The 27,986-nt window shown below is 39.5% G+C and overlaps 2 protein-coding genes and 1 long non-coding RNA gene across 6 annotated transcripts in view; 2 read left to right on the forward strand and 1 right to left on the reverse strand.

Moving 5' to 3' along the window:
• The window catches only part of pimr49 (Pim proto-oncogene, serine/threonine kinase, related 49), an 18,821-nt gene extending 13,790 nt beyond the window's left edge, over positions 1-5,031 (forward strand). Inside the window, exon 7 of the mRNA XM_073909868.1 lies at positions 4,617-5,031. Within this exon, the coding sequence (XP_073765969.1) occupies positions 4,617-4,696 (80 nt within the window). The 3' untranslated portion in view covers positions 4,697-5,031. The remainder of the gene's footprint in view (positions 1-4,616) is intronic.
• LOC141378037 (uncharacterized) lies at positions 3,588-23,761 on the reverse strand. Of its 3 annotated transcripts, XR_012391356.1 has the most exons (11): positions 20,763-20,834; positions 18,279-18,452; positions 18,043-18,203; positions 17,698-17,813; positions 17,395-17,624; positions 17,052-17,160; positions 16,840-16,898; positions 15,933-16,145; positions 13,954-14,095; positions 13,528-13,808; positions 13,158-13,428 (listed from the first exon to the last, which is right to left on the reverse strand). It is a non-coding gene; the product is annotated as an uncharacterized lncRNA (long non-coding RNA). The 3 variants fall into 3 exon arrangements; XR_012391357.1 differs by lacking the exons at positions 13,158-13,428; positions 13,528-13,808; positions 13,954-14,095; ... (1 more) ...; positions 17,698-17,813; positions 20,763-20,834 and adding exons at positions 3,588-4,187; positions 23,308-23,543; positions 23,733-23,761; XR_012391355.1 differs by lacking the exons at positions 13,158-13,428; positions 13,528-13,808; positions 13,954-14,095; ... (2 more) ...; positions 17,698-17,813; positions 20,763-20,834 and adding exons at positions 3,588-4,187; positions 23,308-23,543; positions 23,733-23,761.
• pimr140 (Pim proto-oncogene, serine/threonine kinase, related 140) lies at positions 23,304-27,819 on the forward strand. Of its 2 annotated transcripts, none has more exons than XM_005163346.5 (7): positions 23,304-23,552; positions 24,082-24,447; positions 24,729-24,823; positions 26,519-26,569; positions 26,705-27,062; positions 27,352-27,525; positions 27,608-27,819. In XM_005163346.5, exons 1-7 carry the CDS (start codon positions 23,333-23,335, stop codon positions 27,703-27,705), a joined length of 1,362 nt encoding a protein of 453 aa, XP_005163403.1. In that variant the 5' UTR covers positions 23,304-23,332; the 3' UTR covers positions 27,706-27,819. The 2 variants fall into 2 exon arrangements, with proteins under 2 accessions (XP_005163403.1, NP_001119896.1); NM_001126424.1 differs by having other exon boundaries at positions 23,333-23,552; positions 26,717-27,062; positions 27,608-27,705.
• Positions 27,820-27,986: the final 167 nt, after the last annotated feature.

A 27,986-nucleotide genomic window follows, 5' to 3' on the forward strand; every position in this document is an offset into this window, starting at 1 on the left:
ATTAGCCCACTCATTGTTTTCAACCAGCCATTCATAAGCCCACTTCGGTGCTTGTGATTCAATTTGTAAACAACAAAATTCCTCTCCTTCAATCTCACACCAGTGGAATCTGCTGTTAAAATCAAGCTTTGTTTACACAAAATGTCCCTTCCGAGCAGGGGCGGACTGACCATCTGGCAATTCTGGCAAATGCCAGAAGGGCCGGACCCTTTTTTAAATGTGGGCCGGTCAGTTTTTTATATGTATTGTTTTTACATGCAGGCAGCTTTTATCTCTTGCAAGATGTGAATATTATGAGGATGATGATGACGATGATGATGATAATAGTAATAATAATAATAAATGTTAAGCATTGGCCCAATCGGCAACAACCGCATGGTTTTGAAATGGGCCGACCCAATCAGAGGTAAACCGGACATAATCAAAAACCTGGCAAGAATGTTAAATAAAGCTACAAACAAGCTAATTGTCAAAGATGCACCATAAAAAAATAAAGGCAATGCCAAAAAGCTCAGAGAAAACAAAAAAAGTCTCTAAAATCAAAATGCCAAATGCATAAAATTAAATGAAGCCTCGGCTGGGTCAGTTGGTGTTTTTTTGTGGAGTTTGCATGTTCGCGTAGGTTTCCTCCTGGTTTCCATCACAAGTCCAAACACATGTGCTATAGGTGAATTGGGTAGGCTTAATTGTCCGTAGTGCACGTTTGTGAATGTGTGTGCATAGAGGTTTCCAAGTGTTGGGTTGCAGCTTGGAGGGCATCCGCTGCATAAAACATATGCTGGATGAGTTGGCGGTTCATTCCGCTGTGATGACCCCAGATTAATAAAGGGACAAAGCTGAAAAGAAAATGAATGAATGAAATGATTGCATATATAAATTTGTTATAAATGGGTTGTTTTTGCTACAGTCACATACATTTAATGTTTAGATATCGATTACATATGGTACTGCTTATATTATTTCACCATCTCTACACCAATCTAAGTAGTGAATGTGCGCATCCGTGCATGGGGGTGTGTCAGTGTGGTAATGTGGGCTGGTGTGGCTACAGTGCCAGGGCTGATTTTTAGTCCCAGTCCGGCCCTGCTTCCGAGGATAGGAACGGGGCATTTTGGTGAACAAACAAATTCATGTGTTAAAATTTTACCCCCCTCTGTCTCACAGGTCAGCGGAGCTTTAAATCGCTCAACCACTGTATGACCAGATGCAGACAGAGACTCGTGAAATTTGTTTGTTAAACGTATTTCACACTGCAGGTCACATGGTCGTATGCAAGATATGCTAGCTCCACTATCAGCTAGAAACTCAACCAATGTATTCTCAATCAACATAGAATATTTTGGCATATTAAAAAAAATGCTTCACTATTAAAACAATGCCATTTCATCAGAAAAATGATCAACATTACTGTGATCAAAATTACAGTCGGAAATGCAAGCTTTTTCTTCATTGCAGAGAGCCAGTATGTCAGTGTATGTGAATATGTGTGTATAAAAATGTGTCTGCATTTTAACATGTTAGTAAAAAAATGTTCACTTCCCTTTACTGTAGCTGTTGGCTGTTTGCCCAGACCCCCCTCCTTTCTGCTCTTCCCTCTCCGCACATCAGCTCCTCGTTGTTGGTTTGCGCCTTTCAGGTCAATCCTTGACCAAAAGTCCATCTCGGTGGCAAGCGCAGACATTTGGTTCCGTTTCTCGTCACGTGCACCACAGGCTCTGCAGGTTTCATCGCCATACGTCACATTCCAGTTTCTCCATCTTCTGGTATCTTTCTCCCCCTTGACACCTTTGTCACCTTTGAACTTGTGGTATTTTTGGTTGTCAGGTCTTGGTTGGATCTTTGGTTGGCCACTTGTACCAGAGCCATGCACAGCTCCCTTTCTGCTTTCTTCTTGTCTTGCTCTTGCTTCACTGTCAGCTTGTCTTCCGCATGTTGAGCACACAGCAGAATGTTCGTTAAATGTCCATTTCTCCAGTTCAAACAGATGTCCTCCACTCGCTTGAGGTGGGAATTTCATTGGTGCGGTCGGAGGTCTTCTGGGATAATAGCAGTTAAGGTTTGGGTCAGTTCTCAGGGCTCGCAGCTCAGCCACGGGATAGTGATGGTACGGTGGTACATGTATGGAAACAGATGTATAGAAAGGATTAGTAGTGCTAATTACTCTTTTATTCACACGTTCACATTTTTTCATTTGCTTTTTCCTTCACTTTATCTCCTTCATTCTTTTCCCTACATGCCAGCTGCCTCTGCAGCATTTTCCTCTTTGCCTCTTATCTGCCTCCCTGAGCCAACAATCAACAGTGTCTCCACACGACACACACATGCCTTTCGCAAAGTCAACCTGCTTTTCCTTTTGCCTTCTTATCTCCTTTTTTTTATTATGTTTAACCTAGTAACACTCAACATTCCTTTTCCCTTAGAAACTTGTGATACTTTATTGTTTTCCTATCTCTTGCATGCCTTTTTCTTTTTTTTTTCTTTTTCCGTATAAATTTCCCATATTCCAAAAAACCGGTGTATCATATCTTTTTATTCTGCTTTGAGACTTCCCCAAGCTGGCAACAATCTTTCCCCTGGACTTTTTCGGTACCTATTAATCTGTCGGACGTCTCCAACAGAATTCGATTTTTCACCTAAAATCGAAAAGTTAAGCTTTCCAGCTCTAATTTTGTGGCCCCCAATTTCATCCCCCTTTTAGAAGTAAATCGCTTGGCCCCTGATTTCGACCTTATTCCGGAAGTAAATCGCACAGCCCTAGCTTTCAACCTCTTTTTGGAAGTAAATCGCACAGCCCCCTGATTTCAACCCCCTTCCGGGAGTAAATCGCAGTTAGCTAGCCAAACGTGTTAAAAAGGTCTTGATCTTAGTCAGGCGCCAGATCTCACTTGTGTAAGGTCTTGATCTTAGCTAAATGCCAGATCTCACTTGTAAAAAGGTCTCGATCCTTGCCTGATGTCAGATCTCACTTGCATTAATCACGCTGCTATCCCACAGAGACAGATCTACCAGCATGGTGATGGCCCAAATTACAGTGAAAAACCCCTTTAATTGCCTAATCAAATGCCCAAAACTGTTCAATTTTCTTTTAGTAACAAACAAAGAATTTGTCTCTTACCAGAGAGTTCAGATGCCACTTGAGTTCTTTTTCCCAGATGTCAGTGAGGTTTCCCTCCGAGCCCTGCGATCGGCCCCTCAACCCTCAATCGAGCGGGGCAGGGCTGTGACACGAAGTCCCAGGATGATCAGTCACCGTCTGCAGGGTCCGGAAAAGTTCCTCCAAGACATCCCACTTCTGACACCAAATTGTAGTGGCAATTTTCTTTAAAGAGGCGCTCTCTGTGGTCAAGAAACAAAGTCTTACTCGGAATGTCTTTTTAAAGTTTTATTCTTTGCAAAGAAGGTCACAGTCATACAGCAACAACAGTTTCTGCAGAGTGAGACACTGAAGTCAAGTGTGTTCACCCTTTTATCTGGTTTTTACTACTTACAAGGTCAAACCCTAATACTGCCCATTCAGACGACAGTTTCTACAGAATGAGACACTGAAGCAAAGTATGTTCACTGTTCTATCTAGTTTGTACTGCTTGCAAGGTCAAATCCTAATAAGACCCATTCTGTACGTGCATCAGGTGCTCCGCTGTTTCTGCTGTAAGTTTCCACTACACATGTTTATCTAAAATGAATTTCCATTACACTTATTAAAACTATTATGTTTAGAAATGTGTTGAAAACATCTCTCCGTTTAACAGAAAAAGGGGAAAAAATAAACAAAGGAGCTAATAGTTCAGGGGGGCTAATAATTCTGACTTTAACTGTACTTTGCAATAATGCTAATTAAAAGAATAAGAGTTGGCTCTCTATAAAACAAACATGATAGTTTTTTATTTTATTTCACATTTTTGGATGTGACAGATGTGCAAAAAATAATTGCTTGAAAACATTGGCAGAGACATTTTTGAGTATTTTACAGCACTGTAAAACACAAGCCTACACACACACAAAAACCTACAAAGGGTTTCGCTATTTTGGAGAAAACTTTTCAGGGTTGACATTTGCATGAAATTGCTTAAAACTTGGTTGCTTGAGGTGATACTTTTCCTTTCATGTTTCTTGATTTGTATAGTTTTCTATGCTGTGATGAACGGCCTCTCACTGTTTGACGATCCAGGCTCAGATCATCAGTGTGTCTGAAATGAGAAAAACAGCCAAACACCAGTCTGAATAAAAGCACTTCTTATGCTTCATGTATCAAATTCAATTCAATTCAATTACTCAGTGGAGAGAATTCTTGAGTTCCTGTAGGAAAGAGATTTTGACTGTTGACGCTTGAAATACAGTCACATCTTTACTGTTTCGGTCTAAACTGGTTTTCTCATAACCGAGACTCATGAACTCAGGCTTAAAGTTACTGACCCTTTGGTTCTTGTTGTTATTTGTTATTTAGTGTGGTTTAGTTTATTAAAGACACCAGTTTAACTAGTCATAGCAAGTCTCAAACCACAAGTTTATTGCACAATACATATCACAGAATCTTGCACAATACATATCACAGAATATCTGCACTCTTACTGGAGAAGCCCATCAGATTGACCAAGTCTGTCTGTGTTGATCTGCAGGTTCTCCAGTCTCGATGAAACACCCCACAATGGCAGCACAGATTGAGGGACACTGTTTCCTGCATGATACACCTTGCTGAGTCTTCATTGATGGAGCCTCAGTGAGACACCTTAAAGTCAAATAAGTCTTGTCAAGGTGAGAGACGTTCCAGGATTATGATGTACAGGTCAGGCTGTAGTAGTATCTGGATCTCTGGGCAGGATTAAGACAAACTGCTAATAGAATGGGACCAGGCTAGAAGAAAGATCAGTGTTGAACCGAGGTGCTTTCGCAATAAAACTTCAGTTTATTTGCCTGTTTAAAACACAATCAACAATCAAACATGTTACAATTATGTTCCCAATGTGTCAAGTGCAATTTATATACATTATAAATATATATTGATACTGTAGCGAAATTATAATTCCTCAAAGCCATCCTTGCCAAAAGTTTGCTCCATAGATGCAGCCATATGATCCCTCACCAAAAAATGCATCTGAAGGATTAACAACAGCAGTTGACATGAGATGTGTGTAATGGCAGTGTGTTTAATGTTGAGGTTATGGCTGTAAACTCACCATAACAGACTGTACTTCAAGACTTCTAGTTTCCTAAAGACCATGAACATCTTCTAGAGCATGGGTTTTCAAACTGTGGGTCGCGACCCACTAGTGGGTCGCACAGTGAACAAAGGTGGGTTGCGCAACGTCACACAGCTGCAGCTATATTTACATTGCCGTGAATCAAAACCAGTACGATTTACGGCAATAACTCAAACACCTCTTACCCTAAAAATATCTAAAGTGTGCTTCCTATAAAAAGACAAAGCTGGTTATGTTTCACAGCTGTCTTTTTTTCACTCAACATTACGAGCACTGCTCCGTTTGAAGCCTGGTTTAATTCGCCCTTAAGCCCTGGCAATCTGCGTTTAGCCGGGAGAGCGGAGCTTTCAGTAAGGGGCCGTCGCAAAAGTGCTTATTTTATTTTTCATTGTTTTTTTTTTGTTTTTTTTGCTCCGTCCTGCGTGTTTTATTTTAAACAACAAATTTTCTCTTAAATGAGCACAAACAGTTACTTAAGTAGTCGAATGCTTCATTATAGATCTGTGCATTCTTACATTAACACCTCTGTTATCAAACAAAACACAATGAGAGATTCCTTTGCTGCTCTTCACTAAATAACTATAGTAACTTTAATCAAAATGCAAATACTATTAAAAATGAAATACATTGTATAGCTTTATTTAATTTCTGTATAGGCCATTAATTTTAAAAGGCTAAACTTTTTATTTTATTGTAAATATTTTTTAATGTTTGCTCTGTATTCTATCATTTGAAGCTATTTGTTGTCCCATATTTTAACATCCCAACATTGACAGATTGCTAATCAATAAATAGCTATAGTGCTATCTGTTAGTTTTAACGTCAGCTAATGTTATGGAAGGACAAAGATGTTATGGAAAATATAGTAATGTAACTACCGTCATCATTCCTTCCTCAAGCAAATGTGTAAATATTAGATCTATTCAGCAATGACCTTAATTGCATTGGCATATTTATCTGATGTTTTCCCAGCTTGTAGTAATCGATCAAAAAGCTATTTAGTTTCTTATGACAGAAGCCTCACTTTTCTCATCCTCTGAGAAATACCACTGTACTGCATGGCTCCAAAACCCTACCACATGTGACATCCTCTTAAACCCAAATTGCCCCAATTAGAGTCAGTCAGCCTCCTCCTAACACTTCATTTGAACGCTGTTCAGTGTGTGCCTATTGTAATTCTGCTGAGCATCATGTTAGCAAATGTGATGATTTCCTTTACCTTACCAAAGACCAGAGAATTAACTGGATTAAGGAACAGTGACGTTGTTGGCGATGTGCACGAAAGCACTATGCAACCCAATGTGGCCTGAAGGGACGCTGCAGCCAGTGTAATGGGAAACACTAAGAGATCCTATGCACCATTAACCAGAGGCAAGTGCAGAATTTTTCTCTTGATCATCCTAGTGATTGCTATAAAGACCTACTGAAGGTAGTTGAAGTGACCCTGCAAAATGAAAACAAGTCCTTAGACACTTATGCCTTATTGGATGATGGGTCTGAAAGAACAATCCTTTTGCACCCTGCTGCCCAAGCACTTCAGTTAAAAGGAAAACCTGATAGCCTGAAGCTGAGAACTGTGAGACAAGATGTTCAGACTCTTAATGGAGCTGAGGTATCCTTCACTCTCATTCCTAAAGTGCATCCAGATAAGTCCTATGTCATCAGTCAAGTTTTTACTGCCAACCAGTTATCTTTTTCTGATCATTCTCATCCTGTAAAAGCTCTCCAGCGATGCTACCCTCACCTTTGTCAGCTTCCTCTTAAACAGCTTAATAAAGTCAGACCCCCTTTTCCTCTTAGGAGCTGATCAAACACGCCTGATTACCCCTATGCAACCATTGAAATTAGGACCTCCTGGAGCCCCTGTAGCGATCAAGACCCGGCTTGGCTGGACACTGCAGGGTCCGAGGGCTTTCACTATATCTCTCTTAAATGCCCACCTGATGACATCTACCACAATGTACAAAAGCTGTGGCAGCTGGATGCACTACCTCAAAAAAGCACTAAACTGGTGACTCGGTCTAAGCAGGATTTAATGGCAATGCACTAACTTGACACCCAAACTATCCGAACACCTGTTGATGGCATACTACGATATGCAGCACCTCTTCTACGTGTAGAACCCTGGCCCCCTTTAAAGGCCCCCAAGGAGGCAGTTATGGCCCGTCTTCGTAGCTGTGAAAGGCGGCTCCTTCAAAACCCACAACAAGCAGAGATGTATACCAGAGAGATCCAAAACCAAATTGATGCTGGGTATGTCAAGAAGTTGCCCTCCTCTGAAGTGGAGATAGCCCCTGAGTCCTGTTACATACCCCACCACCTTGTGCATCACAACGGTAAAGAGTGCAATGTATTTGCTTTTCCTACCGAAATGAGTGTCTGAATTCACAGTTACTTCCTGGCCCCATGCTTGGGCCTTCCCTCCTGGGAGTTCTACCTCATTTCAGGCAGTATGAAACGGCAATAAGTGGAGACATCAAATCAATGTTCTATCAGGTACCTCTTCTGCGATTCCTCTGGCGTGACCTGGACTGTAAAGCACCTCCAACTGTATATGAATGGCAAGTTCTGCTCTTTGACACGACCTCAAGGCCTTGCTGTGCTATTTCCATCCTCCAAAAGATCATCGAAGATGCACAGGCAGCTGAGTGCATTAGCCATTCCATACACAATTGCTTTTATGTGGATAACTGCCTGCAAAGTCTACCCACCCCAGAGGAAGCCAAAGATCTCCTTCAGAACCTACACACTATCCTCTCCTCTGGTGGCTTTGAAATCAGAAAATGGGCCAGTTATGATCCTCAAGTCATCAGTGACCTACCTCCTGAAGCCAGGTCAGAACAAACGGAGCTCTGATTATCACACCATCCATCTCTTGATCCCTCAGAATCCACATTAGGCCTACTCTGGAACTGCCACAAAGACATCCTAAGATACAGGCACAGACCCATAGAACATACTACCCCAATCATGCATCCCCTTTACTGAGTTCTTGCTAGCCAATATGATAATCTTGGCTATATCCTTCCTTTTACAACAAGAGCCAAAATTATTGTACAGCAATTATGGAGAAAGACACGAGATTGGGATGATCCAAATCTTCCTCATGATCTCCTGGAAGCTTGGCTTTCAAGTGAAGGTGAATTACCTGCCCTTTCCACCATCACTTTACCTCGCTGCTTCACACGGTCTGTAGACCCCACGTCAGCCACCCACGATCTTCACATCTTCTGTGATACATCAGAACAGTCCTACGGTGCAGTTGCTTACATGCATACAGAAGATGATGAGCAGGTAAATGTGTCTTTCCTCGTTGCAAGGTCCCGCATTGCCCCCAAGAAACGGCTATCCATTCCAAGTCTTTAATTATGTGCTGCTCTGATAGGAGCTCAGCTAGCTAATCTCCTACAAACAGAACTCACGCTCCATATCAGGAAGACTACTTTGTGGACTGACTCTATGACCGTTCTCTGTTGGCTGCTCTCTGATTCTTGCCACTACAAGATCTTTGTTAGAACCAGGGTAGCTGAGATTCAGAAACTCACTAAGGGCCAGAAGTAGCATTATGTGAATTCACTTAGTAACCCAACGGATGACCTAACTAAAGGAAAGCTGCTGACTGATCTTGGCAGGCCCTGTAGGTGGAATCAAGGACCTGCTATTCTGTCTCAACCATTTGAACTATGGCCCATTAACCCCAATGTAGATCAGCCTGATGACCCTGTAGAGCTGCGCAAGGCCAGTTTCTATGGTGCAGTATCTCTCAGTCCATACCCCTCTGTCCCTGACCGCAAGTCAATATGCCACTTTTCAAGACCTCCTTGACTGCACAGCTACCTCCCTTCAGGGGGCAGCAAATCCTCCATCAGCAGAAAACTACCATGATGCAGAGACTGCCATCCTAAGACGAGCCCAGATAGAATCATTTAAGGACGATTTGGCCTGCCTTCAAAACCAAAAGCCCCTTTTGTCTTCAAGCAGTTTACTCTCCCTTGCCTCTGAATTAGGTCCTACAATAGGACTCATTGAAGAAGGCGAAAGGCTTCGTCAGAGTAGTGATCTACTTCCTGATGCCATTCACCCAATTGTCCTGGATCCAGCACATCCTATAACAAAACTCATAATAAAGGATTATGATGACCACTTACACCATCCTGGGGCAGAAAGACTTTTTGCTGAGTTAAGGAGAAGGTTCTGGATCTTGAGGGGTCGTGAGATGGTCCGTAAACATCAACATAAGTGCCCTAAATGCCAGCAGTTTCGTGCTCATCCTATTATTCCCAGAATGGCTGATCTCCCACCAGCCCGCCTACACCTTTGCAAACCTCCATTCTACTCAACTGGGGTAGATTGCTTTGGGCCCTAAACGGGAAAAATTGGCAGACGAGCTGAGAAAAGATGGGGAATAATTTTCAAATGTCTGACTATTAGATGTATACACCTTGATCTACTCTGTCACATGAGCATGGGTTCCTTCCTGATGGCACTCAGGCGTTTCGTTGTACATAGAGGGAAACCAGCCGAGCTGCTTTCAGACAGAGGAATCAACTTTATTGGAGGTAATAAAGAGTTATTGGAAGCCTATCATTCCCTAACCAAAGACCTTCAGGAAACCCTGGCCAAACAGAGAATTACTTTCAAATTTAATCTTCCACATGTATCCCACTTTGGAACTTGGGAACGTAAAATACGCTCAATCAAAATTGCCTTGGAAACCACCCTAGGTGCTCAAATGGTCAGTGAAGAAGTACTACGCACAGTCATGATTGAAATCGAAGGAATTCTAAACCAAGCCCTTAAGATATGTGTCATCTGACGTTGCTGATCCTGATCCTGTGACCCCTAATTTGCTTCTCATGGGGCAGCACGATGCTTCCCTTCCTCTCGTAACATACCCAGACTCTGAACTGTGCAGTCGCCTTCAATGGCGTCATAGTCAAATCATTTTTGAGCTTTTTTCCTCAGAAATTACCTCCCCTCGCTTCAGTCCAGACAGAAGTGGCGCACTGACAAGCCTAACTTACAACCTAACACTGTTGTTCTTATTCTTGATTCCCAACTTCCCTGATCTCAGTGGCCAGTAGGAAAGGTAATCTCCCTCCATCCCAGCAAGGATGGCCATTATAGGATTGCTGATGTCCAGGTTAAGGACTGGATCTACACAAGGCCCATTGGCCGTCTGGTTCCTCACCCGGCCTTACCTGATCTCCCTTAAACTGTCAAATTTGCATTACAAATTTGGGGCCCGCTGTTGAGAAGTTTTGTTCCAAAATTGCAAACTCATAGTGTCACACCCCTGTTCAGATTATGGTTTACTCCAATCTCCTCTCATTCAATCTCTGGCCAATCAGGACTGCCTCAAGGGCTTTATTAACTGCACCTGTACCCACAGTTTGCTATTTTCTGGCAGAACATGGCTGGACTGGGCAGAGGACTGAATTTGATTTCCTTTGTTTCCTGTGTGTGCGTATTTGACCATGTAAGTGGCTTTTGTGTGATTTAAGTTTACTTAAGTGCTCATATGTTCCATGTTTACCATATTTTCTGTTTAGTTTTGTAATTTTTTGTTGGTAGACTGAAGCGTTGTATTTGTTACTTCCTTACTGATTACTGACACATTGTATTTCTGTTATTTTCTTGTAAAAAGCCACACTCACCGACACACACACACACACACACACACACACACACACACACACACACACACACACACACACACACACACACACACACACACACACACACACACACACCTTTCCTCCTGAGTACAAATCCTTGTTGATGCTAATAAACACAACTAACTGGAGTAACTAGACTGAACCCCTGTTCTTACCGACAGCACCACTGGCTTCAAGCTAGCTACCTAAACATTTCCCTCCTAACTCCTTTTCAACAAGAAAGAAATATTGTCTTGTTTCTTACAAAAAATGTCAACATTAAAGCAGTTTTTAATTAGAACAAAATATGAAAGTGAAAAAGAAAAATAAGCTTGTTTTTATATTATTTTGCTTGTTTTAAGGAGAAAATCACTTCATCTTAACTTTTTTTGTAGACTGTCATTCTTTTTCAATGATTAAGAAAAGACACAAACTAAAATATAATTCAGTGTAACAATAGACAATAGACCTAAGAATCTTATCAGGCATATTTAAAACAAGAATCATTTGATAACATGTTCGTAAACTCTATTTAAAGATCATGGTTTAGCACCAAAATACTAATAAATTATTATTTGAAATCCTTATACTTTCCACTATCCTTCAAACCACTACATTTTGCCAATTTGTCTGCAAAAGTCTCTTAACAAAAAGGTTTAAAACCTTAAAACTAGGGCAGGAAAATAACCCTTATTATTTTATATATTTTAGTAAATGCAGTTCAAATTAAAAATCTGTTCAAAACCAAACTGTTGAGTGTGTGTTTACTGCTTGTCTGAAAACAGCTTTATTAATTGAGTCATACCTCAGTGACCTGGTTGTCTCTGGTCATTAAGTGCTGTACGGTCTGTCCATCTACTGTTGTGATCTGCTGAATACATGTTGCCTCCTCTTAAGAAAAAAGAATCTCAAAAACATGCCTTTAAAACCTGAATTTATATTACATTTATACATTTATTCCTTTATAAAATCTAAAGCACCTTGCATTAGATACAATCTTAAATTTAAAGCTGCTCTTAGTGATTTTGCCATAACCTCCCAGCATTAAGTACAGGCTGTGAATGAGAAAGTGTGTAGCTGTGCAGTACCTGGTCAGAAAGACTTTGATCCTGAGCCACAGTGATGTGTTCCAGACCCAACGCTTGATGTAACCTCTCTGGGCTGATGACCGTTTGACCAGCCTGCAAATCTACAAAACATAGAAGGAGATATATAATGCAACAAAGCAACAAGATGTGTTTAATAGACCAGGGCTGTGTGACTATAGAGTAGAGAAACTATGATGTTTCCTTGTAGGTCAATCGGCTGCTAGCATAAAACTGGTTCCTTCAATAAAAACCCCATAAGATTTTCCCATAGACTTCTCGAAGATTGTAAATAATTAGCTCTGTGTTCAAACACAGTTCAATACACTTACACGTTTTGTCCAACCAGATAATCCTCACACGACATTTATACAGACCTACAGTACATGCCTTTGGATAGTTTTCCAATGGAAATACATTTGTTTTGCTTTACAGTTGTTGTATAAGTTTTCAAACATGTACTGTACGCTTTAGAAATGTGCCTATATATTCTTATCATAAGACATGTGCAATGCCTATGTGCACATAACCCGTTAACTGTAGCGAAAACCTAGCTATGACTGTCAATTACAAATCCCATATTCTTTTTCATAGACGACAGAAATGAGGTCTATCAAACAGTCTATTAAACCCCTGCAAATGCCGTCATGGTTAGAGAACATCAATATTCTTTTTGTTATGAAGTACTGAGAAAAGCAGCCCATACAGTCACATGTGATATACGTTTTAAGGTGAGTGTAAAAGAGTTTAAGTAAGAGTGTAAAGCAGGTCGCACACCAGAAGCGCCGCTCGGCGGCGCGCCGCGCAGCGCCACGCAGCGCCATGTATTTTAGAATTCTAAACATAGGTTTCTATCAGGATACACACACCGGCGCCGCAAGTCGGCGGCTGTCGGCGGCGCCCGGCGACGGCTCAGGACGCAGTTCATTTTTCAGCCGCGCCACAGAGCGCCATCTGATTAGTTTCATGTTAAATATCATTCGAATGTGCGCGTCTGGTGTGTGATACTTTAAACTGTCATGTACGCGCCGTGTCGCGGCGCCGAGCGGCGCTTCTGGTGTGCGACCTGCTTAAATATTGCATTTATAGCTAAAATTTTGTTCAGATGAAGAAAAAAAAAGACAAAAAAAATTAGACATTAATTTTTTTTTTTTTTTTTTTACAAATTTATTCACAACTTTGCATTACTAAAAGCAGGGAAGAGACAGAGTGTCCTATGGAAAGCAGAATCTTTATTAAATAGCTTTATTCAAATAAATGAACCTGATGAAACCCTGATGAAACAAATGAATCGGTCATGATAGTCTTGGCTAGTCATTATCTACACACAATATGAAGGCCCAATAAGAAAAACATACAACAACCTATATAAAATATGATTTCTGAAAACACTTCCACCAAATAACAGACAAATCCAAATGTCCAACACAACCTGTAAATTTAAAGAGGGCTGCATTCCAGAGCAGTTCAGCTCAATGACGTTTGTCTCTGATAAAAAAAAAAAAATTCAAAAGTGGGATGTATCTGATGTGGTTTGTGTCGTAAAATAAAATGTGAAAGTATCTTGAGCTTGAGGAAGGCACAAACCTTATTTAAGTGATTTAACCAAAATCACATTTAAGAAACCCATTGGCTTTGGGAAAAGGGAACCAGAACTCGCTTCAGGATTTTTGCATAAACATTGACGTCATAGTTCCTCCAATCAAATATATTCATTCCAGCATTTACTCTGCATTGTGGCTAAAGCTTCTTCATCGCTGTTGATGATGATGGTCTGCTGTGAGGGGACGGAGCGAGCTCAATAGGGAGACGGCCCCTGAGTGTGAAGCCTCTCCATGTGGAACTTCAGATGGCTGTTACGGTTGAACCTTAAAATTATTTATGAGAGTTTTAATATGAGGGACAATGTGTTTCTGTGTTGGGGAAACATTTATGATTGTGTCAGTATTAATGATGTAAACAGAACAAATTCTAAGATTTGCTAATTTATTTGAATGATTCTCAGTTGCTCACCTTTGGCCGCACACCTGGAAGGAGTAAGGCTTCTCGTTGGTGTGTGTCATCATGTGGCGTCGCAGGTCTTTCATGTTTTTAGAGGCAAAACTGCAGCTGGTGCATTTATGAGGCCTCAAAATACATGCAAGGCCATGTGGGTCTAGGATAAAAAAATATATATATACACATTTATATTTATTTTACACTGGTAGAGACTTTAATCCAAAGCTACTTCCGCTACACTTATGTTTTGTCAGTCTGTGCGCTTTTTTAAACACAATGTTATATTAAAGTGCTTTCATTTTATTTTGGAAGTCGAATTTCCCTCCTGCAGCTTTTTCATGATGAACGTGTACTCCAGCCACCGGCGCCTAGACTGCAGCTCAGCACAAAAATTTAAACTGGGCCTGCTTTCTCTCAAGGTTTTTTCCTTCACTTTCGTCAATTGTTGAAGTTTCCTAATCGCTGTCGCCACTGGCTTGCATGGTTCAGGACTTGTGGAGCTGCACATTGATGGATTTGCTCTACAGTGTTTGGACTTTCAGCTGTGATAATAATAATAATAATAAAATTTCAATTGAACTAGAACTTTTATGTTAAGCTACTTGGACACAATCTACATTGTAATAGAAATATAGAAATGAAGATGAACTGAAGTGAATTTACGTACGGCCTAATGTCATATGTTATTAGTGTCCCACTCTTTGATGGACACCAAATTCAAGGACTTTTAAATCACAAATTATTTCAAGTCGGGAATCTTTGCAATTCAGACTCCAGCATACATAGTGCCACGAAAATCCTTCCTGTACTAAACATTTCACTTACACTTAATATTTATTAAAATGTCATAATGATGATTTTTTTTTATGTGTCATTTTAAAACATGTTGACCGTTTTAAACAACTTTAACAAACTTTAATACAATTAGTGGAATTCAATACAGGTAATTTTCAAATGGGGTACCTGAAGTATCGATAAAATTCATTATTTGTCATTTGTAAAAGATGAATTTCTTATTTTCTTTCCACTCAGTTTTTTGCAAGCAGCAATTGTTGAAATAACACCATCAACTTTAAATTCAGGTTGGGCGATGTCAACCATTTGGCAACATACAATGGCTAAAGTGAAACATCGCGATGGAAGATGGCATCACACAATTCACCTGTACCGCATGTCTTTGGTATGTGGGGGAAATCAGGGCACCCGGAGGGAGAACATGCAAACTCCACTCATAAACGCCAACTTACACAGCCGAGGCTCGAACCAATGACCTTCTTGCTGTAGGGCGACAGCACTACCTACTGCGCCACTGCGTCGCTTCATTTGCCAGGTTATATACAAGTTAAAACTAGTATTTGTCTCAGCAGTTCAATATTTGACTGAAATCGTGTGTGTGTGTGTGTGTGTGTGTGTGTATGACATGGCATATCTAATAACTCATAATAACATGTCAGCTACCTCTCCACAAATATTTTTGACAATACTGTCAAGGTGGTTGACCCCAACAACTCCCTGGTGATGCACATGTCGGAGAGAAATGCGTGTCAGGTAAAAAGCTCCAGCAACTTTCATTGAGTTACTATAGTTACTACTAATGTTTTAGGGTGGCAAAATTACTTAGAACTGTGATCAAAACTGACTGGACCTAACTGTGCATTCAACTATTATACTGCACACATTCCAGCCTATCGGAATGAAGAATTCATCAGACCATGGAATAAGCATAATATATATTGTATCTTCCTGAATATAAGTAGCACTTTTTCCCTTTTTATCAAAAAACAAAATAGAGACACTTTTAAAAGTGATTTACATAATGCATTTCACATCAAGTAAGCAAAACATTCATACATTAGTTAATACGTAAGTTAATTTGTGTAGCATATTTATTACTACTTTCAGATTTACTTTAAAGAAAATTAGTTTAGACTTTTGGGAAAATATACTAGAATTTTTCTGCCCGTTACATACAAGATGCACATCCATGTACTCACAATGGTCTCTTGAAATTCCTGGTTTTCATGCTGTAACCTCAGCTCCTCAATCTGCTTCAGGGTGAAAACAGGCGTCTGTCGTCGTCAGATCGGCTCATCTGGATGTGTTCGACTCTTGAAAAGTCTCAGGGTGGCGACATTGCACATGTAGTCGCAGGTTCTTCCTGTGTCGTGTCGTAAAGTGGCACATTTTACAGGAGAAGGGCTTTTCACCTGGGTAAAGACAAACAGACATGATCAGAAAACATTCCACCAATTTAACTGAGGAAAAATTGATGACAGGCATTGAATTGTTAGAAACTACTCTGCAACTTCAATTGATCAGAGTAAATTTATCCCATTTGTACTACAGTTACCACACCTAAAGACATTGTTGTATTCAAACTACTGCTGTGTCAGGGACTAGATTCTTAGCTATCTCAACCAAAGCCTATAGTTTTGCTGTGATTAAACTTTTGCCATTTGTGGTCTATGAAACTATTGAAATCATTTAGCATAGTGCCTGCCTGGAACTTCTTTGGCTGTTTGCTTCCATGAAAATAAATTTGCAGATCTGAAAATGTTGATTAGCCAATCAGAATCAAATATTGAACAGCCCTGTTTCATTAATTGTTAAAAAAAAATTGCAAACTCGATTGAGCAGATTATACATTCTCATGCATATCTTGTCAGGGAGGGATGGTGTGATCTATAGTAAATCTCTGCCAAAAGCCAGAGGGCGCTTTCACAGAAACCCAAAATGCCCATGAAGAAACCCAGGAAATACCACTAGTGCTTGTGGAATAAACAGAATATTGTACTATTTTCACTGATTCATTATGTCTAATAAACACAAGACTATGAAATACTCTTCCAGATTATTTCAAACAATCGATTGTTATGAAGTGAGATTGGAGTAACAACATACTATGTGGTGATGTCACTGGCCCATGAACATTTCCTAGCTGTTGACAAACTATTTCATAACTGTAACAAGAAGCAATTCAATCATATATTAATGTTAAAACGGCTGCTATAACATTTATGAATATCTGGTCCTTATTGAATTTTCTGAAGCTACAAAAATTAAACATGTAAAACATGAAATAGGTTAGGTCCTTAAATGGGTGATTTACATACCTTTAAATCAGTGTTTCTCAACCACATTCCTGGAGGACCACCAACACTGCATGTTTTGGATGTCTGCTTTGTCACATCCATTACAGGTCTTTCAGTCTCTGCTAATGAGCTAAAGTGACGCAAACAGCTGTCATTATTACAGAATGATTATCTCTGTTATTATTTGAGTTTGCATAGCTTATCAGTGTACAATGACTCTGTGTAGTGTGTAGTAAACGCTACTGCATCTGAACAAATGTTTTGGATGTTTACTAGAACCAGCTTTACTGACAAAAAGTGCATGAAAATTGTCTGCTGTTAATCGCCCAGCCCTTCCTGATGTATGAACATTCCTAATAATTACCTCACTCTCCAGTGTGCTTAATGGTGATGTGGGACACCAGGAAGGCTTCTTTGCTTGTTGCATACTTGCACTCTTTACATTTGAAAGGTTTGTCGTTGGTGTGGGACAGCTGATAATTGAGCAGGTGCTTCTTGTTATTACAGGTGTAATCGCAGAACTCACACTTAAGCTGCGGTCACATTTGACTTTTCTCCCTATAGACTTCCATTCACACACGCTGATACGTCAGACTGGAAACGCAGGGTCATGCGTTAAGTTTCGCAGTTCGCTGTGGTGCAAAGTTCAAGCTAGGTGAACTCTGACCTGCGAAATCGCATCACTTGACAATCGACGATGATAGATGACAATAGATGAGCTCATCGCTCCCATCTGGTCAATGAGCATTTAGAGGGATCGATGAGCCTCCGTGTAGCCCAATCCTAGAATTGAGGAGGTGGGAGAAGGGATGAATGGGTGGGGTCTTCCAAAGCGAAGATAGGGAGTAAAGTTAGGCTGGATATTTATGTTAAATTTGGAATAATACGATTGGCTAGATAATGATTACCGATAGGGACCAGCTGTCAATAATATCACACTCCTTTTGAAATGAGTTTGTGAAACTTCACTTATTTTACCTCTATGACCCAAAAAGCTAGATTTACCCTTTACCTGAATCTGGAAGAAATTTGCGAGGAGGTCCCACCATCCTGCGAGGACATTTCCGTGAGGTAGACACGGGACATGATGAAGAGCAGGAGGGAAGAGGAGTGAAGTGCCTGACAGCCAGTCTGGATCTGGCCTCCTCATCAGCTGGTTATAATCACTGTCACCTGTGTGTACAATTAAAATGCATTCAAATATAGGAGATGATGAAATGTACAGAATGTAATCTGCACTCCACTGACCTTGATCATCAAGAGCGCTTGCATCAACAATGTCATCTTCTTGCTCTTCAGGCTGCTCCTTCTTCTTGACCTCAACCACTGTTCCAGCCTTGCTTTCAGATTTTCGAGAACGTACCCGTCCACATTTCCTTTGGCATGGACCGTCATGTAAGACGGCACCTCCAGAACGAGAACCTAAAAAAAGCCTGTAGGCATCAGTGCTGATGGAAATTTAAAGGGCACATAGTTTCCCTTTTTTATGATTTAATATTAATATTATGGTTCTTCTGGGGTCACCAGTTTAGATTAAGTTCAACACACAGTTCAGATGTTTTTATTATAATGTGCTAAAAAGTGTCATGTTGTGGGCGTTTACACGGTTTGCTGTTTAGGGGCGTGTTGCTTCACAGTTTCGGCTTCCCGCCCAATGTAACAAGGGGGCAGAGCCAAGAGCTCCCACGCTCTGTGTTTTCAACAGACAGGCTGACAGACAGAGGAAGAAGCTAAGCTATGCTAGGATGAGCATTTAGCCGTACATGAACGAGTCGGACACAGACCAAGCTGAGTACAAAATCATTTGTGTCTTTGTATAGTCTCGGTGTAAAGTGCCGAGCTTGTACACCGAAACTAATAACTAAACACACTTTATTAACTTAAGCTCCGCCGCGTGCACGCTGACAGAAACCCATGCAGCGGCGAGCCGCTGACCCGAAGCTCCGCTGCGTGCAGCCTGACAGAAACCCACGCAGCGCCGAGCCGCTGGCCCGAAGCTCCACCGCGTGCATGCCGACAGAAACCCTTGCCCAGAACTCCAAAATGCACGGCGTCATGCAAAAGGTACAAGCAATAATTCCGATTACAGCGATAATGTGGAGAATATTGATCTTGTGTTGAGCCCAATGAGCTTTTCATCAAAAAATAGAGCAAGGGTGTTCCTTTAGCGTTATCGCTTTGACTCACACGCTAAAAATGGCAGACGTGCAACAAGAAACTGAGGATATGATCGTGACGCAAGGCTGTCAATCAATATTGGTGGGCGGGGGGACCGCACTCCTACGTAAAGTCGGTCTGAAAACTGCTCCAATTGGTCCACCGTTTTTTGTTGTTTAATTGAAAAAAAAGGACTGTGTGTGTTTATATCACCCGAATATGATGGTCTATACACTATACTTGCACACATGTCTGTCCAAACAGCTTAAAAAGTATATTTTTAGAACTATTTAGTGTTAATTTGGTGTATTTGTAAGTGAGATGGCTTTTGAAAAAATAAACAAGGTGGAATTTGTTTTAATCTATTGGGAGCTGATTGAGGTCACTACAACAGACGAATTTGGATCTAAAGAGCCTTTGTGGCTACAATGGATATTTTTCCAAGCTCTAAGTATAGACTCAAGAAGAGCCGTGTACTTTAAAACAGGACCAATAATGGAGCTGATTTTAATAATAAAAAAAAAAAATTCTAACATATTTATGAATGTGTATTTCAGTTTAATAAGCAGCAATACTACTGAACATCACTGTTCCACTGAACAAATACATTGTTCTTTCAACAACAGCGTGTGGAACTTACAAACTTCTCGCTTTATATATTTTCATGTTAACACACTGAAGAATTCAATCAAGAATACAAATTAGAACTTGTGAATCCGAATCAAATCAAATCATGACACAAAACTGAGAGCCAAAGTAGCCATACCCAACCAAAGCATCATTCTTGTGTAGCATTACACCTCAACTTTGTAACATTGAAGAAGATATGACCTCCAGGTGGCACGGTGGCTCAGTGGTTCGCACTGTCACCTCACAGCAAGAGGTTGGCTGGTTCGAGTTCCGGTTGGGCCAGTTGGCATTTCTGTGTGGAGTTTGTATGTTCTTCTTATGTTGGCATGGGTTTCTTTCCAAAGACATGATAGTTTCAACTATAAGTAACAACTATATACTTATAGTTATAAAAGTATATAAGTAACAACTAAAACAAGCCAGACCAGCATGAATTAGCAGGTTGTTAGCATGTTTTAGCATGAATTAGCATGTTGTTAGCATGTTTCTAGCATGAATTAGCATTTTGTTAGCATCATTCTGGCATGAATTAGCATGTTAGCATGATTCTGGCATAAATTAGCATGTTACTAGCATGATTTTAGCTTGAATTAGCATGATTCTAGCCCGAATTAGCATGTTGTTAGCATGATTCTAGCATGAATTAGCATGTTGTTTCTGTCTTCCAATAAATCTCAAACAAGAATCAACGTTTATCCTTTTCTCATCATCCTTTTTCTCGTTGCATTATTAATTTGATTATTTGAGTCAGTTTTTACCTGTGAAATGATTTTGACTTCATAATAAAGGGAACACATTGCTTAATATAAGAATGTTCAGTGCATCTGACATCGTTGTGACAACCTTTAGCCACAACGTAGAATCCTAAACCTTTTTGCAAGGTTAGTACAACGTTGTAAGGAGGTCGCTACGTTGAGGCAACGTTGTGTGTTTGTTGGGATTCACCTTTTAAATGACTGATGATTCTGGAAGAGTTGGTTACTTATGATCAGCGCTGTGTCAGCATGTAGCATGTTCACACATAAAATCAGTACAGTTCGCAGTTAAAACCATTTTCTATCTTTTCTTGTAACTCTATAAAATCCACTGCAATTAATGTCAACAAAAATCTTCAATCTCAAGAATATTAATCATTCTTCCAACCTGGTAGCGCTTACATCTATCCAGTGGTTATTTAGGCTAGAGTGGGTTAGTTTGGTGAATAAATCTGTGGTTGAAATTAATTGTCAGAGTCGATTCATTGACCTGTTCATAAATACAACCGTTGCTTAGTTACTGAATAACTGTCTTATTCACTTAAGACAGGGCATTACCGCTACCTACTGGCGGGTTTAGTTAATGCATGGATAACTTAATTTTGACTATAGATGTATATTTTTCTTCATAATATTTTATTTGAAACATTTTTCATGTAAAAAAGAATTCATAAAAGTAAATAATTCACAGAAAAGGTTTATTTAAATTGCAAATAAACATTCAAATAAATACAAACAAATGCTCAAATGAAGAGACTGCAGTCTAAGCGGAAGAGAGACTGTCTAGTTTTAATAATTCATTTCTAAAAACTGATTTATTGCATCTTTTTCATGATGACAGAAAATAATATTTGACTATTTATTTTTTAAAGACACTTCTATACAGCTTAAAGTGACATTTAAAGGCTTAACTTGGTTTATTATGGTAACAAGGCAGGTTAGAGTAATTAGGCAAGTTATTGTATAACGATGGTTTGTTCTGTGTAGACTATCTGAAAAAATAAACCTTAAAGGGGCTAATAATTTGACCTTAAAATGATGTTTAAATAATTAATAACTGATTTTATTCTAGCCAAAATAAAAACAATTAAGACTTTCTTCAGAAGAAAAAATATCAGACATACTGTGAAAATTTACTTGCTCTAATAAACATAATTTGCTAAATATTTAAAAAGGAAGAAAAAATTTGAGGGGGGATAATAATTCTGACTTCAACTGTATGTTTTTCTAATGTTGTCACTAATGTTATTTAAATGAGAAGAAACAGTTTTAGATCAAACTTTAAAAGTCCAGTTACATACAAACATTACTAAATTAGTTCATTTAAATTAAAAACAAAATGAATCACTAAATACCACACAGATATCTTTTAAAACTATTATTAAAATGAGAAATTACACCATGCCCTAACTTTAAGCGACCAGACAAGATTCCAGCTACACTTAATTTGTTTCTGTCCACCCCAGATGCACTATGACATGACAGAAACATTGAAATGGTGGAACAAAATTTTGCATCTCTGGAACAAGTGTTATTACACACAATATTTAGCACAACTTTTACTTCAGTGTATTAAGACTATATTCATTCAGTTACCTACATAAAATTACCTGTGTTTGTCCATTTTTTCTTCTATTTATCTTCTCTTCTGCGTTGTTTTATTTGGTGCTTTTTTATAGGACCTATCATAATCAAGTAAACTGTATGTAACTGTGGGGAACAATGTGTGGGATCAGTTGTTTTCAAGAGACACTTTTTTTGTTTAATATTTTAAATAAATAGTTTTGTAGTATGGGTTATACTAAATAAATAGTAAATTATTAGTAAAGTGTTATTTAAAAAAAACTACATAATAATAATAAAAATAAAGTTAAATCCCCCCACCCCACATTTCTGTTTAACGGAGGGAAGATTTTTTTCAACACATTTCTTAACATAATTGTTTTAAAAACTCATTCTTAACAACTGATTTATTTCATCTTTGCCATGATGACAGTAAATAATATTTGACTAGATACTTTTCAAGACACTTCTATACAGCTTCAAGTGACATTTAAAGGCTTAACTAGGTTAATTAGGGTAACTAGGCAGGTTAATGTAATTGAGCAAGTTTTTGTATAACGATGGTTTGTTCTGCAAACCATTACATTTTTTTTTTTGCTTAAAAAAATGCTTAAATGGGCTAATAATACTGACCTTAAAGTGGTTTTAAAAATTAAAAACTGCTTTTATTCTAGCCAAAACAAATAAGACTTAATAATAAGTAATATTTATATTATACTATAAATAATAAAACTCCAAAAAACTATGATCAGACACACAGTGAAAATTTCATTGCTCTCTTTAATAATAATTTTGGAAATATTTAATAGTGAAAATTAAAAGGTTTTCCATAGATGAGTTGCAGCTGGAAGGGCATCTGCTGTGTAAAACATATGCTGGATAAGTTGGCGGTTCATTCTACTGAATAATAATGGGACTAAGTCGAAAAGAAAATGAATGAACGAATTAAAAGGGGGGCTAATAATTCTGACTTCAACTGTATATTTATATATATTTATATAGGCCTATATATATATATATATATATATATATATATATATATATATATATATATATAACTGTGTGTGTGTGTGTGTGTGTCTGTATAACGTGGATGTTTGAGCACTTTAAGGCGAATTAGCCAGTCAGTCTAGCGCAGTCCTGCACTAGTTGTTAAAGTTATTTAAAGTTACTGCGATTCCAAAAAACGGTGATAAAATGGCCTTTTCAAAGTTGATTTCCCGTTTAAAGAAAGCGTTTGGTATCAAGTGTGCACACGAACCACCCCGTGAGCCACTCAAATCCACCGGCAACACGGCAGAACACCACCATCATCCGATAACCGATGACCCGCCCGTCGTTGCAAGAAAACAGGCAGGGAGACAGAATAAGTCTTCCTTCTTCCTAGCCTGTTTCTCCAGAAGAGCAACTGTTGATGGTAAATTAGGTTTATGAATTTTAATTACTAAAACACACTGTTAAACACACCAAACATGTCAGAGTAGCTGTTTAAAGATAAGAAATAAAATTAACTGGAAACATTTGAGAATTTTAGGTAGTTTCTTAAAGGGACAGTTCACATAAACGTGAAAATTCTGTCATAATTTACTCCTCAAACCTGTTTGAGATGCGTTCTTGTGTTGGACACATACTGAAATCAGCCATTCACTTCCAGTATTTTGAGTTCCTACAATGAAGGTTAATGGCTGCTGATTTCAGGAATATTCTTCAGAATAGGCCTATTTTTGTGTTTAACAAATGAAATTCATAATTAATTGTATTTATGCCTTTAGATATATAGTTTAAACATAATTTTTTATTGCTAATTATCACTTCAATGCACATAAACCATGAAGATCATGAATAATTATTAAATACATTGAGTAGTGTTTTTGCAAATGAACTTTTCAAATATCTAGTCAAAAGAGTTACAGAATCATATTAATGATATTCCTTCCCCTCTTTAGATCCGCTCCCTGTGCTGGAGATCCACGACCTTCAGGACGAGCCGATCAGTAGCTCGAAATTCTTTCACACTGCTGTGAACAATCTGGAGCTGGAGGTTCTCCAACCTTCAATTCCTGATGCTTCAGCAGAAGAAGATTTTGACACTGTGAAATCTGAAGTGAACAGCTTTAAACCTCCAGTGAGCCAGCAGTTCTCATCAGATGGCATCTTTGAAATGTTCAGCGGAGACTCTGTGCAGGTTGACATTGACTCTGCACTGGATGAAGACTCGGAGCCTTCACTGAATCAGAAGGTTTCACAAGATGACTCCGCTGATGATTCTGCACTGAGTCTTACAGCAGATGATGAGACCTGTTTGGACAATAGTAAGTTTATTGCTGGAATTCATAACATTTGTTTAGGCATATCAAACATTTTAAAATTATACAGTTAAAGTCAAAATTATTCGCCGTTCATGATTTTATTTTATTTTTTCATTTTTTAAATGTTTCCCAAATGATGTTTAACAGAGTAAAGAAGTTTTCACTTCCATCATTTCCTATAATCTTTTTTCTTATGGAGAAAGTCTTATTTGTTGTAAACTCTGTGGTTTATAATTTAATAAGATTTTATGTCCAGTCAGCTTAATTTTCTTCTTTTTTAACAGATGACATCAGCTCCCGCTACAATCTGGGAAAGCAGCTCGGTGAAGGAGGTTTCGGCTCTGTTTTTGAGGGGATCCGCATACAGGATGATCTGCAGGTATTCATTTTTGTGGACTCAAATCCTTTGATGAAGTTCACTATTTAAAGAGCCCATATTATGGGTTTTTGAAAATTCCCCTCCATGTAGTGTGTAACACAGCTCTAAGTGAAGTGACGTATCCAGCTAAGGCTTAAATCTGTAAGAATACAGTGTTTAAAACGGTTGATTCATCTATAAAAGAGTCGACTCATAGTGCTTAAAACGAGTCGCCTTGATACCGAGTCATTAGGTGTTTCGCCATGACGTACGAACGAAACCAAGTTATTCGAGTGCACGCGCAAACCCGGGAGATTTCAAACCTGAGGCCCCGCCCTCTGACGCAGAAACCCAGACACACATACACCCACAAACACACGCACACAAACATGCCGGTCGATTGAAGTCACACTGCAGATGGATATTATATCGAGTCTCTACCCAAAGATGAAACATCAGCATTATAACCAAGCAGTTGGAAACTACTGGAAACTTCTGGAAGCTACATGCTACAAAGAATACTTCATCTGCGTTTGTTAAAGGAAGGATCATTAAAGAGTAACTTACTGATGGACGTCAGGATGAGTTTCTTCCATTTCTCAAGTGTAAGTACGTGCGATTAAAGTTGTTGCCTCGTTGACTCTAGCTTGCAAATGTATTTAGTTGTGATTTGTTACTTGTAACCGAGTGTACTGTATCAGGTTAACTTGCTATATTCTCTTATCGCGTGCAAAGTCACGTTAAAAACGCAACACATGCTGCTTTGTTTAGGGAGCTCCGTGGTAGAGGTCTGCATACCCGCGGCTGTCCCCGCGCCAGATTTCTGCGGCGCGGGAATAAATTTCCGAATAAATCGCGGGAGCGGTCGGTAACGGGTTTAATTTGGGACGGGAGTGGGCTGTCTAAGAATATCACGGATATTGCTATGCGAATGAGAAAGATGTGTCTGCTTGGTGCTTGTGTGTATGTGTGTTAGTGCGCGCGTTTAAGAGAGAGAGCGAGCGAGCGAGCGAGAGCTTTGTGTGCTTGGTGCTGTGTGTGTGTTTATACAGACAGCTTGGCTGTCTGGACTGTATAGCTGGGTGATTTTTGGTTGTGTTCTCCCCGCTCTTTAGTGGGATCGTTCGCGGCAGGCAGAAAACGGGGCGGGTTCTCAGGCTAAAACCTGGCGGGTGCGGGCGGAAGCGTGAGCATTGTCGTCCGGAGGTGTGTGTGTGTGTGTTTTTGTGTGTGTGTGGCAGCTAAAATCCACGCCTACACTAGCGAGCGTGTATGAACTGTGATTACTTTTTATATTGCTGATTAGCTATTGGTAATTTCACTCTCTGACTGAAGGCAGTCGACCAATCGCGACAGGCTGTCATCGGTCCAATCAGCGCAGATTAGCTTCGCGCTAAGGAGGGGTTTGGGAACAAATGAATCACTGGATGATTCATACAGGAGTTGCTGGGATAATTAGGTAAAAATAAATGCATATTATAAGACCATGAAAGTGTTTTTTGACCTTGCATGCATATTAGACTGTTGTTGGAGACCCTTACAACCAAGATATGACCCTATTTCATGTATAATATGGGCTCTTTAAAGAACATCATCAGAAACATGCTTTCATTGTTTTGACATTTCTGAGAATTCAAATTGATGAAACCTCTGTTCAGGATTTGAATAAAATGATCTCGATGCACATGTTAATTGTTCACTTATTTCTTTCAACAGGTGGCTGTTAAATTTGCCCAGATGACACCACGTATGCAAGATCTCTGCTCTGTAAGTACACTACACTTTCTGTTTTTCTCTTCTCAGTCACTGTGTTCAACTCATAATGTCTTATATTTAATAGAGGACAACAGGCTGTGGTTAAAAACCCTTGTTTGAAATCCAACATTATTATTTTGTTTTCAGTCTCATGACCAGCCACCTCTAGAGATCACCTTGGCAAGTATGGCCAGCAGTGGCTCCAGGTGTGCCAATATAATTCAGCTCCTAGACTGGCAGGTCTTCAAAGACCATTATGTCATGGTCATGGAGCGGCCTACGCCAAGTATGGATCTGGAGGCATTCCTGCAACTCAACGGAGGCGTCCTCAGCGAGCAAACGGCACAAACTATCATGGGCCAAGCTGTTTACGCTGCCAATGTTTGCTGCTACCGAGGAGTATTCCACAGGGACATTAAGCTGCAAAACCTGCTTGTGAACCCAAACACTGTGGACTTCGGCTGCGGAGATTACATGATGGAATCAGCATACTCCACCTTTTCCGGTAGGTGTTGTGAATAGGTTTGTCAAATGTATCAACTTTGGGACTGACATTTTAAAAACGTCCATTTGAACCTGTTAAACATTACTGATTGGCCATTGGTGTTTACACGCTCAGCAAATATGACTGTGATGAGTGTCAGTATCGATACTTTTGACAACACTAGTTATGAATGTACATAAGCATTATTAATATACGGTTTAAAAGCTCAGTAATTAGCACACCTGAAACCCATCTGGTATATATATCAACATGATGCTGACACAGATTTAACTAAATGTCTCTCCTCCAGGCACAGAAGCGTACATGCCGCCAGAGTTTTACCAAAGAGGATGTTACCATGCCAAACCAGCAACTGTCTATTCTCTTGGGGTTCTTCTCTTTACAATGCTGCATGGAGATTTCCCAACGACGTATGACCTGTACTACCTGGAGCATGACTGGTCCAGATTTACCCTCTCTCAAGGTGAGATGATCATCAAAGAACAAGTTAAAAGTCAGTTTAATAATAATAATAATAATCTCACCTCTCCTTTTGTTTTTCACAGAATGCTGTGATCTGATGTGGGCTTGTCTGCAGCAGATTCCAGAGCACAGAATTCTTCTAGGACAGATGCCTTACCATGACTGGTTCATGCTGGAGTAGCCCGTTGACACCTTTGCTGTTTAAATATAGTGTCTTGTTATTGTATTATTCACTTCTTTATTGTTACAGTTGTTTTTGTGTATGTCTGTAATAAAAATATATATTTTTGAACTCACTTGTGATGTATTGCGATCCAGTCCCAGTGACAAAAATCTGGCATGAGGTTTGAACAGCATCCAGTCATTTATAACGCACACTGCAGTTGCCACTGGCGTCATTAGGGCGCACTTTTAGAAATACACTTTTGAAGAATACAGTCCAGCGCTGCCCTTTACCTGACC

Source organism: Danio rerio, chromosome 2, assembly GCF_049306965.1.
Source record: "Danio rerio strain Tuebingen ecotype United States chromosome 2, GRCz12tu, whole genome shotgun sequence".
In the NCBI taxonomy this organism is placed as follows: domain Eukaryota; kingdom Metazoa; phylum Chordata; class Actinopteri; order Cypriniformes; family Danionidae; genus Danio; species Danio rerio.